The 14,813-nt window shown below is 53.1% G+C and overlaps 6 protein-coding genes across 6 annotated transcripts; 3 read left to right on the forward strand and 3 right to left on the reverse strand.

The window, feature by feature from the left end:
- Nucleotides 1–638: 638 nt before the first annotated feature.
- Nucleotides 639–2,357, reverse strand: CABS01_15931 (uncharacterized protein; the record flags this gene model as incomplete). Its single annotated transcript, XM_060549264.1, has 1 exon — nt 639–2,357. The coding sequence occupies one exon, from the start codon at nt 2,355–2,357 to the stop codon at nt 639–641; it is 1,719 nt and encodes a 572-aa protein (XP_060390798.1).
- An 874-nt stretch (nt 2,358–3,231) lies between these two features.
- CABS01_15932 (uncharacterized protein) lies at nt 3,232–3,698 on the reverse strand (the record flags this gene model as incomplete). The annotated part of the gene is made up of 2 exons (XM_060549265.1): nt 3,232–3,636; nt 3,696–3,698. The coding sequence occupies 2 exons, from the start codon at nt 3,696–3,698 to the stop codon at nt 3,232–3,234; spliced, it is 408 nt and encodes a 135-aa protein (XP_060390799.1).
- A 378-nt stretch (nt 3,699–4,076) lies between these two features.
- CABS01_15933 (uncharacterized protein) lies at nt 4,077–4,818 on the forward strand (the record flags this gene model as incomplete). Its single annotated transcript, XM_060549266.1, has 2 exons — nt 4,077–4,569; nt 4,634–4,818. 2 exons carry the CDS (start codon nt 4,077–4,079, stop codon nt 4,816–4,818), a joined length of 678 nt encoding a protein of 225 aa, XP_060390800.1.
- Nucleotides 4,819–5,811: 993 nt separating this feature from the next.
- On the forward strand, nt 5,812–7,424 carry CABS01_15934 (proline dehydrogenase; the record flags this gene model as incomplete). Its single annotated transcript, XM_060549267.1, has 2 exons — nt 5,812–6,524; nt 6,596–7,424. 2 exons carry the CDS (start codon nt 5,812–5,814, stop codon nt 7,422–7,424), a joined length of 1,542 nt encoding a protein of 513 aa, XP_060390801.1.
- A 188-nt stretch (nt 7,425–7,612) lies between these two features.
- Nucleotides 7,613–8,347, reverse strand: CABS01_15935 (uncharacterized protein; the record flags this gene model as incomplete). The annotated part of the gene is made up of 3 exons (XM_060549268.1): nt 7,613–7,918; nt 7,993–8,115; nt 8,186–8,347. 3 exons carry the CDS (start codon nt 8,345–8,347, stop codon nt 7,613–7,615), a joined length of 591 nt encoding a protein of 196 aa, XP_060390802.1.
- Nucleotides 8,348–11,597: 3,250 nt separating this feature from the next.
- On the forward strand, nt 11,598–14,526 carry CABS01_15936 (uncharacterized protein; the record flags this gene model as incomplete). The annotated part of the gene is made up of 4 exons (XM_060549269.1): nt 11,598–11,795; nt 11,920–12,636; nt 12,686–13,760; nt 13,820–14,526. 4 exons carry the CDS (start codon nt 11,598–11,600, stop codon nt 14,524–14,526), a joined length of 2,697 nt encoding a protein of 898 aa, XP_060390803.1.
- Nucleotides 14,527–14,813: the final 287 nt, after the last annotated feature.

The following is a 14,813-nucleotide window of genomic DNA, read 5'->3' on the forward strand; positions in this document are numbered from 1 at the left end:
GTCGAAGCTACTTGACCCAGTCCAGCTGGTATCGTCTGGAACGTATCGACATTACGTCCCCGAATGAATTGATGGATGCATTGCACACCCTCAGATGTAGTAACGTAACCATCAATCGCACAGAAGTTGTACGAGACCACATGGCGGTGAGACATCTCGCAGTAGATCAGGTACGCAGCGCAATCTGGCAGCTCTGCGCAGGGTCGTCCCCCATAGTTCAGCGCTGGCAAGCGGCAGAGAACACAGCTTGATCTATTCTAATATCGCAAGCTGGACGTGTGAGCTGAACGCCTAACCCATTGCCTCACCGCGGAGCTGTCCGGACGTGTTGGCTTGGGGGATGTGTCGTGGAACTTAGGGCAAGGGGCAGCTGCTGGGTCCTTCGCGACTGGTGAAAGATATCCGTAACAGCTCGGGTGTACAAGCCCAAGGTTCTATCACCGACAGCGCTGTCCTTATACTTATGCATCATAAAGGCGATGGATGGACACTGTTGCCATCGTAACGAAAAAGGTCAGACATAATATCACAGCATGCCGGATGGAAATTGCAAGAACGATGCGAGTAATGCTACAAAATGAGATTGTATACTAGAAATGAGACAAGGCTTTTCCTGGCCGGGTATTTGAGCAACATTATTATGAATTGGCCTCCCCTTTTTGAACCATCTTCTTTTCCTCCGGGATTGGTGCTGGTGCTGGTGCTGCAACGCTGGCACTGCTTGTCGCTGTCACGACTAAAACGCCGTACGCAACAAGTGCTACGACTGCAATGAAGTCGATGATGTGGACGAACCACCAAAAGTGCTGGGTGCCCAAGGCGCAAGTTGCATATTCAAATTGCCAGGTCCACGTAGTCTCGTCAAACCAGGCGCTGAGCAGACCTGCGTTGCCGCCAAAGTCGCCCATCATGCTCCTAACCGTGATCTCCCTCAGCCCCGGAGCACCAGCTGCGCCGACTGCGCCGCGGCTCTTTGCGGTCGGCCAGGTTTCGACCTCCCATGACCGATCTTGTTGGTCTGGTTTCGTCTGGTTGACGTAGTGGTACGTGTCACAGCCCTCGTGATCGTGGCCGTTCAAGATGACGCCGCGGCGACCTTTGCCGTTGCCGGGCGCCTCCGTGTTACCGCTCATGCCAAAGATGCCCTCGAGGAAGCCCTTGCTCGCGTCAGCCGAGAGCAGGTTCTGCTCCTTGACTCCGCCACCGTCGTGGTCGCCGTGAAAGTCGAAAAAGGGCGCGTCGACGCAAACACCTTCAGGCTTGTACAACGGGATGTGAGTCAGCACAACGGTGAAATGGCCGCTGTATTCTACCGCTGCCGAAGTCTCAATGACTGCGTTGATGAAGGCATATGTGTCGTCTTGGAGGGACGTGTCTTTGGCCGGAGTATCCAAATTCATGTCGTTCAGGACAATGACGCGAATCTCTGGGGCCAGGCGATCGGACTCGGGATTTTGCTCGTCGTCCACAATGGTGGCGTTGAGTTTCGGGTCTTGGATGGGGAGCTCGAAGCGTAGCTCATAGTTTGCCTTGCCAAAGAGGCGCTCGAACCGGCCGAAGCGGTCTTGATTGATATCGCCGGCGTAACCAATGTCGTGGTTGCCGGCCACGTTGATGACACGGCGCGGCCACACAGCAGAGGGCTCACCAGAGACGGAAAGGTAGTCAGTGAGGTCATACTCCATGGCCGGGAACACTGCAGCTTCGTCTGGAACCCTCTCGGCCCCTCGCACCACGCGATCCCAATACCGACGGCCGCGGCGCCGGAACTCTTCAATGCCAATCCACTGGCTGCCCAAGAGGTCCCCGAGCACGGTAACGTGGGTAGGGCGAGTCCACCAGTGTACCGTTCGGAAGATATGTGCCAGGTAAAAGTCGTTGCCAAAGAGGTCTATCCGCTTGCGAATGGACTCGAGCTCGTCAAAGACGTCCTCCCAGAAGATATCGACAATGTCGTGCAGAGAGTGACGAATGCGCTGGCGCAGCGAGTGACTCGATCCAAAGGTCACATGGGACCATAGACTTCTCGCGTGAGGGAAGATTGGGCCATTGTGTTTTCGAATGGACGTGTCGCCCTCGAGCTGGGGGTCACCAAGCGCAAGAAGGCGGAAAGGCGCGGGGCGAGCTTCGCTTGATCGTAGGGGGATTGGTAGAGGAATATGTTGTCGCGCGGCTTCGAGGAAAGCAGCGGCGCTGCTGTCGGCGACATGGCTCGGACTCGTCGATGCGCTGCCGGTTGGAGCGACAGGGAATGCGCATCCCAAGAAGACGGGATAGAGATAGAGCCAAAAGGTCGAGATTACCGCCAGCGGCAGCAGGAGGCGGAGGCCATGGCGGAGGAGGGCCACTAGGGACATGTAGACGGCAGCATGAAGCAGAAGTCAATGACTCTGCAGCTGTGTTCGGTGTCGAGCCTCCTTGATGTGAAAAGAGGGATATGAAGCCGAAAGAAAAGATTAGTCTAGTCGTATGAATAATTACAGTCGAGTTGGAAAGGGAAGAAAAATAATCACAATAATAATACGGAGTAGTTCCTCCTGTTTCGTCCAGCTTTCCGTCGCAATTTGCGTTCGGGGGTGACATGGGACGGAACATGTGTGGAAAAGGGGTCCAAATGGATACCTAGCTACAGCGACAGCAACCCTGACCAGGGCGCCAGGCACTGTGTCTAGGCACCTGGGGTGCCCCCGTGCTCCGTAGTGGAGACCATTTCACCTGCTGTAAAGTAGCCGGGTCCAGGCCACCGACGTCATTTGTTCCAGGCACTGTCCTAATCGTAAGGTAATTTCTTGCCTCGATGCAATGCGCAATGAATGCATCTTCCTACCAATTGCGGTTCAATTTCACATGTTCTTTGCATTAAACAAAGCCACAAGAAGCCTTTAGACTGTGATGTACCAATAAGTCCCGAATTCTAAGGGCCAGATGTGCTTACGCAAAGGTCTCCAGTCGTGGCAGTCATGACGAACTGTCTTAGGTAGCCTGCTAACTTAAAAACAAGCTTGTTTCGATGCCCAGAACTTTTTGGATGTTCGCTTTACTATCTATGAGTGTGAGTTAGCCAAGGCGTTATCTTTCATTGCCTGGTATTCATGCATCTGTGCAGACAGATGTTGTTGTGTGTCTGTGAAAGGCCACTCCTTTCAAGTTTGACGCACATGATTCATAATTCTGCGACCCCATCGCCCAACGCCATGCGTGTATCGTTTTTGAAATCCCAAGTGTTATCCATCATGCGTCCGACCCCATGCCCTCTTCATCCTCCATCTCATCATCCAGGGTCGGGATATCGACCAAGAACTCAGGCTCATCTGTATCAAACGAGAATGCGACAATGCAATTATCTTTGAAGCCCTTGCCAACTGGCGTATCGCTGTCAGAAACCTTGATATTCTTCCATCCTTGAGTCAAATCGGTGGCATTGACTGGCAGGGCATAAGCCAGTTGTACGTCGCCTTCAGGAACGGCGGTTGTCTCGGGGGAAGTGTGGTTGATTGTAAGGCCATCGGGGAAGCGATCGCGGAGCACCTCGAGCAGCGATGTGGTTACTTCGGAGAATTGCTGTTGGCCGTCGACAAACATCAAGATGGTGTGGGCACCGTACTTGAAGCGTACCGAGAAGAAGGTCTCGTCGATCTGCTGATCAAGAGTGTTAGTACGATAAGGTTTCGAAAGGCAGCGACCTATTTTCATACCATGTTTGCGAGGTGTACCTGTTCTACCTTATGGAGATTGAATGCAAGGTGTTGGAGGCGACAGTAGGACGTCGCAAACCAAGATGTTGGTTGGGGATCGTCGGTGGGTGAAGAACTATGGCAAGGTACCTTACTTTCTCTCAGGTGGCAGCTGTCAGGTAAGCAGCGGGGAAGTCGCGACCGACAGAGCTTGGGACCGCGGGGCACTTTCCCCAATGCGAAATCACATGACTTCGTGTTGTATGAAGAGATGGCCCAAGCTGCCAGGAGCTGACGGATCACGGACTTCTGCACCTGAGGTGAGCACATTGGCCGTGCATCCCGGTCTTCGTCACCAAAGTCTTCAATTGCCAACAGCCACAAGCTGTCCGCTCTTCCAAGATGTCTGAATACGCCAATGAAAATCACAAAACACAACTCGGAACCGATTATCCTCCCAGTATCGATCCCACCATGGCCGAACGACCGCAGATGACGTTGGCCGAGAGCCTCAGTTTCGGCCAGAAGCCTTCCGAGGCACGCCTCTCCATCCCGACACCAGCACGAATCCCGCTCGCAGGGCTTATTGGATTTGGCATCGGAACTACTTTGGGTCTCGCCCATGGAGGTCGCATAGCTCAGCTGCGCTTCCGTGCTGAGCACGCGCACAAGATGCCAACAACGACGACCGGATGGTATCTCTACCACAAGAGCAAGAACTACCACACCATGTACGGCGGCCTCAGGGAAGGCTTGACCATGGGAGCCAGACTTAGTTTCTGGACCCTCATGGCCTTTGGCTTGGAGAGCACCATCGACCGGTATCGAGGCCAGAGCGATCTCATCAGTACCGTCTCCGCCAGTTTGACCGTGGCCGGTACTTTCAGTCTGTGGAGTAGGTCAACTCCGTCCCATGCAGGCGCATGTATGCGCGTACTAATAGGTCTTGTTCAATCTAGATCGCTTCTCTCTTCCAACGGCAGCTCGCACAGCAAGATATGGCCTCCTCTTTGGACTGGTATACGGTGGATTACAGGACGCTGTTGGTCTTGCTCGGGGCCGTCCCATTGGCTATGTGGAATCTCTACGCAGGCGGTTTGGATCTGGCAAGACACCGAAGGCCGATCAGCCTCAGAGTGGTTAATTCGAGATTCTCCACCGGGAAAGCGGACCTCATTGCAAAAAAAAAAAACCGTCCTTCAGGTGCTGTGTAACCACGGATTGTTGGTTGCGCTGAGGATCGCCGAGCCGAGCCAAGCCTGCGTGAAGCAGAAAGCCCCGAAGCTGGCGCGTGACCGCCGCATTGCGAAGGAGAAGGAATCCGCAGGCTATTGCGCCGCCCGATTCAATATGGCCTAGCTGGCCCTATGCCGCGCGAAACTGAGACAGTGTACCACAGGACATCGCCGCAGTACCCTACGCCTGCTCAAGTACCAAGATGGCCGGCCATCTAGTTGACTGCAGATGGAAGGTCACAATCACTAGAATGTTCGAGTCGCAGAATATCCTGGTTGCATCGAAACCATCTTGATGGAACCCAATCGCACCGCCATCACAGGTCAAGGCCATTCGCCAATGGGAGGCTTCGCAAATTGCTCTGCATCATCGCCAGGGTCCGTCCGAACGCTCCGCCTCCGCCAGTCGGCTATCTCTCTGAGGCACAAGACCTCCACGTGACGGGTCTGTGGGAAGAGGTAAGGGGGGCCTTGGTTCAACTTGACCAAAGCCATCGTTGGCTATTTGACCTGCCTCGGCGCACAGCTATACCTCATCTTCTTGGCCATTGACACTGGCCTACCTGAGATTACGGCACAGTCCGTGAGACGGCCTTGGGACTGACTGTCTGTGGGTTCGGGCGTCTTGCAAAGACTGCTAGATAAAGGCTATGTCATGTGTAGGGTTGTCGAGTACAGTACCTACCTACCTTGTAGTACCTCTCGCGCCGATATTCCATGTCACTAAGTAAATAACTATCCATCAATCAAGCCTACCTTAGAAATAGGCAACCACCCCTCTGCCCTACTCCGCTACCAAGCTTTGTTTCCTCAACTCGCATTGATCATTGCATTTTCCAAGGCATCCTAAGCCTCAGCTTCTACAAAGGGCGCGTTTACCTTGCGGTCCTTGAGCCGCGGGCATGTTTGCACCTACTCAACAATACAGCATTGCTCTTAGTAGAAGACCATTGCATGCCGCCTTCCTATCGTCTGCCTCGCGCGCTGGATTTCGACAACATGGCAGCTTCCCTCCCATGAGTACATTGGAAAGATCCATCCATCTGTCTACGAGGTGGCCTTTGTTGAATAATCAGCTCTTAGACGCAGACACGACACCTACACACCTGGCACTCGAACGTAAGACACCATCATCGACAATAATATCCTCATCACCACCATCAATGGGCCCACCAACATCCTTATCCATCCTTCCACTGAACGTCATCGTCCGCTCCCTACTGACATCAACAATATCCTCCTCGCCTATCCTTCTTCCGCCCTCGCTATGGCTAATGTCCGTCCTTGCACACGCTACCAATCCACTGCTCAACCCAGACAAGAACCCGCTCCTGCGTTTCTTCCTAAAGAAAACAGTTTACGCACACTTCTGCGCCGGAGAAACTCCAGCCGAAGTTGGTCGAACCATCAAGGGTCTCAAAGACATTGGGTTCTCGGGTGTCATACTGGGATACGCAAAGGAGGTTGCCTTGGCCAACGCTCAGAAAAAGGAATTGGGTGCTTGTAGCCAAGGCAAGATTGCGGAAGAGTGCAATCGCAATGAGATTATTCCTTGGGCCACAGGTACCTTGAAGACAGTACAGCTGACAGAACCAGGAGACTTTGTTGCTCTCAAGTAGGAACCATTCATTTCATTTCTCCATCTTGATCCTTCAAACCACGTCTACTGACTGATTGTTCTGGCAGATTTACTGGTGCCGGTCGTCAAGCACTAGATTCTCTCGCAGAACGTTTGCCACGTTCTGCCGCTCTGACCGACGCCATCAACTCCGTCTGCTCTCTCGCTTCCGAGCGTGGTGTTCGCCTCTTGTTCGACGCTGAGCAGGCCTCTCTGCAGCCTGTTATCGACGATTGGACCATGGAGTACATGCGAAAGTACAATACCGCCCCAAGGCAAGCACTTGTCTACGGGACGTATCAGGCGTACCTAAAGTCAACCCCAGAGACGCTCTCAAGACATCTTCGAGTCGCAAGAGAAGAAGGCTTCACCTTGGGCGTAAAGCTTGTGCGCGGTGCATACATTGAAACCGACCCGAGACACCTCATCCACGAAACGAAAGAAGGCACGGATGCCTGCTACGATGGCATTGCCGAGAGTCTCCTCAGGAAACAATGGGGAAATGTTTTGCAGGGTGATCTCCGAATGCCATCAATCAGCTTGATCATTGCTTCCCACAATGCGGAGTCCGTCAGGCGGGCTCGAAAACTTTGTATCGATGGGGAAGCTTGTACTGAGGTAGTCTTTGCACAATTGCAAGGCATGGCGGACGAAGTTAGCTGCGAGCTAGTCTGTCCGACAGGTTCGGGCAATATGCGGGAGCAGAAGAGAGCAGAGTCCCAGGCCATCGAAGCGTACAAGTATCTCGTTTGGGGGTCGACTGGAGAATGCATGAAGTATCTCTTAAGAAGAGCGCATGAAAATCGGGATGCGGTACAGCGAACACGAAGTGGACGCAATGCGATGTTCAGTGAATTGGTGAGGAGAATGAAGAGTAGTATGGGGGTATCCGTCTAAACTTGCGCGCATTTTTTGGAATTCGAAATCGTCCGGGCTGCGAGGAGTTGGATCCTAGGTACTGGGTTAGATATCCCTCGAGAACTAGAGCCTAGCAATTACGATTATATGACTTACGACAAATCCATTCAAAGAACAGAGGTGGATGACCTGTACGTTCCACGCATGCGCCGGCGTAGTTTGGCAGCTTATGCCGTGCGCAATGCCATTGCACCCAGAACCAGAGTCTCCAGCTGTTCTCTGCGCTCCGCTTCGTCCTTGATGGCGTCGAGCCATGCGAGACCGTTCAACTTATAGTACTTGCGCACCTTGGCCCAATCTGTCGATGTCGCAATGGATTCGTCCGTAAACGGGGTCGGGGTACCCTGGAAGTTATCCTTGAGATGTTGCTCCACGTCTTGGGCAGAGGGCGGGCCGCTCGGGGAGGTGATTTTGACGACGATCACGTCCTTGGTCGACGGGCTGATACCATAGCGACGGTAGGCTTCTGCAATCTAATTACCAGTTAGTGCCTGAACCCCAAAGTACCTGAAACCCAATTCTTGAAATCCAAGACAAGTCACCGTACATTGTTGGCAGAGCTGAGGGACGCGACGAGTTCGGAATGGACGTTTGGGGTCTTGAGGCTGCCGTCAACCTTTGCGGTCACGGCCTTGAAGGCCGCAGCCAGGATATGGGTTCGGGAGACGGCCTGTTGAAGTTTGTAATTAGCAGTCATTTCCGGCGCCTACTGCTTAGTGCAGATGGGCTGTGTGCCATACCACGGAGGCATCGATCAATGCATACTCAAAGTCTGCGTTGCGGTCGAGGAGCTGTTGGTGCAAAAAGGCAGCATTCTCGATCTCCTTGAAGAAAGCGACGTGAACGACGTGATCGGCAGGCACGTGATCGATGGGTATGGTTTCAATGATGGAGGACGACATGTTAGCTGCCTAGGTAGATGGAGACACAAAAATGTCAAGAATGAGATGGGAAGACGGATGAGAACGGAGCTGTGAGTGCCGGGTTTGGGAAGCTGAAGTGTGGTCTGGTCGAAAAGTATCGCGGGGTAAAACTTGGGAAGACTGAATTTCAGTTGAAGTTTGTTATCGAGCGCACGATAAACTTGGAGGGGCACGGCGCAATGGCGGGGTTCCCTGCCATGACATGAGGTGACCACGTCAGAATTACGGGCAGACAGCGCCTTAGCCGGGCCCACCTGCCCTACCTGCCTATTGCTGAGGTGTTTGCTGCAATTCAGGGCACTGCATTCTCACGATCCACGGCCTTTCTCCTCATCCGATCATCCACTTACTCTCTCACTCATGCCGTGACTTGCTCATTCAAAACCAAATACTCATTGAGACACTCATTGAGACACTCATTCAGTGAGTTGTCCCTTAACCAACCCTTGCCCGGATATGTTTTTCATTCCTCCGTCAAATTGCATCTTCCCACCCCGCTTCGGCACTAGCTGCATTGCACGTGTAAGAGACTAACACGATATCCCTCGAGGCTAAGAACCTTATTGAAGCCCTGCTAGGTACCTCTTGTTCTGTAGATATTAAGTTGCAGTCTGTTGGTCTTTTCATTATTCGATGCGGTAAAAATCCCCACGTCCTAGCAGCCTTATAAGTTAGAGTTTCCGCCCTAGTACGTCACCTAAGGTCTAGCATTTGCGCTTCTTTCATTCTCGGATCCCGGTTGAGGTCTACTTTGCTGGAAAACTTGGACTTAGAATTATCAACTTACTCGATATACAATTTCGCCTTCGTTGTTCTTGTCAGGCCCCAAGCAAAAGCGCACCAATGGGTACTTTATTTCTCAGCTATCACTGGTGTGCCTTGGAGGCCGGCCGAAAGGGGCTCCGAATAGTTGTATTCGTTCGAGATCCAATCAGAGCTAAACAATTGACACGAATCTATCCATTCGATTTGAACGGGGTGGAATCTGAGTCACTTTGCATTGGTGAGCCACGCGAGAAGTCCAGACACGTTCTGGATCGAGCAGTTTTGGCATATGATGAAGCAGAAATGTGTCACTTGGACAACATTCTCATCTTCGACCCAACTTGTCGTCCGTCCATGGACAAAGACGTGTTTGCAACAGGCATGTCAGTTGGCCCAACTCTTCGGACGCATCGACCTCTGGCATGGACCTCATCGTCCTCGGCAGCCCTGCTGTGACGCGGCACTCACGGGCTAGGTGAAGACGTGTTTCCGATGTTGGTTTCCCTGCTCGTCTCCGCGATTCAGCCTTCAATAGCAGGTTAATGATGGCGATGTGTACGTGCCATGTAAACGGTGACATCTGAGGTTGGGCGAGACTTTCATAACCATAGACGTCTGGTAGTTCTGTTCAAAGCCATCATCGAAGAGGAATAGCTAACAAGGCTTGGCATTTCGTCTCTGGGCTGTATGTGCATGCTTTCATGAAGAGAGTGACGGCAGCCGACTTACTCGAAGAAGAAATGTTGACTCGGTTCCATGTTCTCGGATTGACTTGCCGTAGGGCGTCTCGCTCATTAAGGCGTCTCATGTGGAACAAAGCAGACGTTGCCCGAATCCGGGGCGGCACAGGTAGTTGGTTACATCTTCCAGCCATGCCCGCGTGCCTTGTACCGTTACTTGACTCCGATGACTTCCCTCGGCGGCGTTGCCGCGTACCTAGTCTACGGACGAGGAAAGACTTGCCGCAAGCTGAGCATGGTTGAGTGATACTTGGGCCGATACCTACGTTCGCAGCAAGAACACAAAGGAGGCTCGTAGGCTCCCTTTGAAGGACCCGGTCACGACAAGCCAGACTACGCTTGAAAGTCTAGTGAGACATGGACAGGGCATCTTGGGGGAGGGACAACGAGGCAGGCAGATGGGACCATGAACACATGGGTCTGTCGACCGTAAAGGAGGGTCGGTTGCAATCGTGTCAAGCTGGTGGTAGGACAACAACGGACAGGCTGAGTCTGGACGGATAGTTCTGAGGGCTAGACTTTGAAATGTAATACATTCGTACTCATTTTAGTATTAGTTTACGGCCTTGGCCCTGGCACTAGAACCTTGGAACACTGGGATCTCTCGTTCCCGTCCATTGTCGGCCGACGCCACGATGCGCCACTTCATCGCTCATCGAATCTCATCGACTCGATTTTCGTTGGACCCAATCTTGAACCCAAACGAACTTGAATTCGTATGCTTGGCTTGGCATGCTGAGAGATGCGCATCTTTCTTCCTCGTCTGCCTGTTTCACTCACCAGAAATCTCCTGAGGGCTCGGCGTTGAAAGTCGAATAGTCCGGCATCTCCTATTTCCCATCTCATCACAAACCATACCGCTCTTACTCATTCCTTACATACAACGAGTGCTTGGTACCTGGATCATTGTATTGCAAGCCCTTGGCCCGAGAAAGACTTACTTACATCTTGCTGTTGAACTTTATGAGGATTCAGCACTACCTACCGCTCGTCCAATCTTACCAAGTCTCACTTCAGTCAGTGTCCAGACTCCACACCTCTCACTCCTCTTACTTTCAAGTCTGAGCTACTGGAATGCGTTATCAGCAAGCCTGATTGGGAGTTTAGGTCTCATCAGTAGATCTAGAGCACTGCGCGTGTCAAGCGTCAAGCTAATCAAGTGTCAAGCGTTCTTGGAGTTGGCATGTACAGCTCTTAGTGAACGAACGGGTCAAGTGCGTCTCAGATTCTTAGTGAGTAAGTTCAAGCTCGGTGAGGCAAGGTCCCTCACAGGTTCAATTACGGGTAGCTTGGCCTGGAACCCGCCCGCCGTGCCGCCCTCCCGCATCCCGACAGGTTGGGAGCACCTCGCCCCCTGTGCCGCAGTGCGTTTGCGTTTGCGTTTGCCATCAGCTCCCGCGCCCCAGTTGCGTCCGGTACGGATACCTTCCCTTAGGTAGCACGGGTAGGTAGGTACCTTACCTTACTGATCCCCCCCCTCCGGCACTGGATGCTTTCCCCCCCGGCTCTCCTTCCGGCACCTCAGCACTGAGCAGCGCACAGCTCTCCTAAAAGCGCGGCAACCTCCATCATCCACGGCAATCCCCGTCGCGACTTTCTTCCCGTCCCGCGCGTCGCCAGTGACACTTTATTCTTCGCTCCAATTTGCGCCAATTTCGAGTTACAATTTCTTACCGAAAGAGAGGAGGGAGAAGAAGAAAAAGAGGGAGAGAAAACAATAGACCATGCCGGGTCGCCCGCCCAAGCGACCGGCTGAAGCTGGCGATGCAGCTACTCCCTCTGAAGATGTCGCCTCCACCACACCCGCGCCCAAGGTGAAGCTGCCGAGACTCGACAAGGGCGGCCAGGAAGACTTCTCCTCTGTTGTCAAGAACCGCCTGTCGTCGTACACTCGGACAGGTCAGGCCTGCGACAGATGCAAGGTGCGTCTTGACTACTCTTCTTGAGTTCGTACCGAGCTCTTCACGATACTGCATCGCCCCATTATCACATTCCCGCTCGCATCTTTAGCCTCTCCGTACTAACCCTCGTGACAATAACCGTTAGGTCAGAAAGATTCGATGCGATGCCCTCCCCGAAGGATGCTCCCATTGCATCAGCCAGAATCTCGACTGCTTCGTCACCGATCGCGTCACTGGCCGAACCGAAAGAAGAGGCTACCTCCAGGAGCTCGAAAGGGAAAAGACCGACATGATGAACCACATCCGCGAACTCGAAAAGCTGCTCGAGAACAACGGCACCGAGGTCAAACCGTACCAATGGTCTCCGTACGCCATAAACTACCCGACTCCTGGCGCAACCTATGACCACATGGGCAATGCCATCGAAGACCCCAACGAGAAGGATGCCTGGACCAAGGTCGGTTCCGTCTGGGTCAAGAACTACAACTACAAACCTGCCGGTGGTCGCTCATTCCCTCGATCGACGCTCGAATCACGTCCCGTCCATAATCATCTGGGCGTGGGCTCTGACAGTGCACCCCTCAGCTCAATCAAGGGCACCCAGTTGTCCATTTTGGGAACGACAATCGACGTCACCTCGTTCGATGCCCCCGACATTGACGAGCCGATACCAGACGCCAAGGATGCGCAGCCTCTGTATAACAAGTCTCTACAATCCTTTCTGCAGTCCAGCATGAACATCAATCCTACAGTCAACATTGAGCTTCCTTCAAGGAGCGACGCCTTCACTTACTCGGAATGGTACTTTCTCATGATTTGGCCTTTTCTGCCAGTCCTGCACAAGCCTAGCTTCATGAACATCGTAAGTAGGCCAATGTCGATTCAAGTTTGCCAGCTCTGACCATCTATAGCTCACTCGTATGTACGACGAACCCGGCTTCGAAGCAAGTGTGCCTGACCAGGTCATGGTACACATGGTTTTTGCGACCATTTACTTCCAATACGGCGTGCGAAACTGGGAACAGCAGGAAACACGATCCCAACTCAATGAACTGTCGAACAAGCATTATCACTATGCTTTGAGCAAAATGTTTGACTTGGCATCCTCGCAATCAGTGGCAGCGGTGCAGGCCATGGCGATGATTTGCGCTCACAGCCGTAGCTTCCCCAAGCCAGGGTGCGGCTCCATGGTCACCAACTTTGCCTTCCACCGCGCTATCGACCTGAATATGCACCGCGCCATGAAGGGACCAGGCGAGACGACGAATCTTGAGAACGAGATCCGTAAGCGCACTTGGTGGACCATCCTTCTCGTCTATGTCACTCTGAACGGGCGCCTTGGGCGGCCTATGCCTATCACGGTTGAGGAGTACGATGTCGAGTTTCCCGAGCCGATCGCCGACGAGGCCCTGACGCCAGACGGCGTCGACCCGTCGGTAACGACGCCTTGTACGTATCACGTTGGGCTGGCAGGCTTCAAGATCTTGCCATTATTCATGGAGATGTACTCCAACATCTACAGCGTCAAGCGCGACCCCAAGAGTTACGTTGATGTTGTCAACTCTCTAGAAGAGCAGCTTCGTCTCTGGAAGGAAAACCTCCCCGAATCGCTCCAAATCAACCCAGGGCAGAATGAACATGAAGGCCGTATGTATGCCCTGTACATACAGATGTACGCCCTTGAGCTTCGATTGTGTCTACGCCATCCATCCGTGGCCATGACCACCGATCGCAAGTTTCTCCTCGAAAATGCCCGCATATGCGAAGAGACTGCTGCGCACATGCTCAATGCTGTCAAGAGCCTGGTGAAGCTGAAGTCTCTCGATACCACGTGGTACCAAATGGCAGTTTACGGTGCCGCCATTTTCACCACATTGGTCGCCCACTGGGAACGGAGGTTCGAGGCAACGCCTAATCAGATTGCAACCCTTCGAGAGGAGATGAAGGATTGGATGGAGATCATCAATGCGACTGTCTCGTTACTGGGTAAGTCCTATTTCTGGATATATCAATCGGAACTTTTGAGACTAACCGCTCATATCTAGGAACTGGCGCACGTATCAGTAACGAAATCAGTGTTATTATTGAACGGACAATCAGTTGGATTGAACACGACCAAAAACAAAAGGACTCGTCGTCACTTGCTCCAGCGATCAAGACCGAACCATCAACGGCAGAGGCGTCACCATTTCAGCTTACGTCTCAGCCTCAAGCAGCGCAGGCCCTGGCTGCAAGTGCCGACGAAGCGGCTACGAAGGCATTCTACGCTGACGCGGAGAATCAGAATGGGACAACTCCATACCCTTCCCTAGCTTACACCGAGCAGCCACCAAGCACCAACACCATGGCATCGACAAGTAATTTCGAGGTAAACAATGGATACGCGTATACGCCTGCGGCGACGCAGCCCACAAACGGGGAGGACAACACGGCTGAGACCAATCCACTGATTGCGTTCGCATCCCAAGCCACTCAGCATGTTGCAGACCCGGCCGGCTCTGCGGCTGCGGCGGAGCTCCTCTGGAGACAATCAGCGTCACAAGGGAATACCTGGCACGACTGGACAGCGGCAATGGCAGACAGCCAAGATAGATACAGCGCTAATGCCCTGTTGACTCTGGGCGGCGGGTCTAGGGATCCCACTTCTGTGACTGAGGCGGCGACAGCGGCCGATATGGCTTCTGTCACAGCTCCCGTCGGCCAATGGCCGCTCATCATCTTTGACGGAGCGGGCGCCCCAGGAGGACAGTAGACGGAGGTTTGGTTTTGATACACTTGCGAGCGTGTTCTGATATGTTTCTCTCGTTCATATGTTATCATGGAGCTACTTTAGGCGTCTACTCGGGGTCTCTTTCCAGACCAGACAACATGCTGCGGCTCAGCAACGGGGGTAAAAGGATAGGGGACTATGGGCACGAGTCGAATGGTTCGACTTGCTATCTTGGGGCAATCCAGATGACCCCGACGGGTTTCGGCGTTTCATGGTCAATTTCACCAGCGATCGTTGCATGATGTAAACCCAGCAATACCCGGCTGCAA

The sequence above is a fragment of the Colletotrichum abscissum genome, assembly GCF_030869225.1.
Source record: "Colletotrichum abscissum strain IMI 504890 chromosome Unknown Scaffold_77.1, whole genome shotgun sequence".
In the NCBI taxonomy this organism is placed as follows: Eukaryota; Fungi; Ascomycota; class Sordariomycetes; order Glomerellales; family Glomerellaceae; genus Colletotrichum; species Colletotrichum abscissum.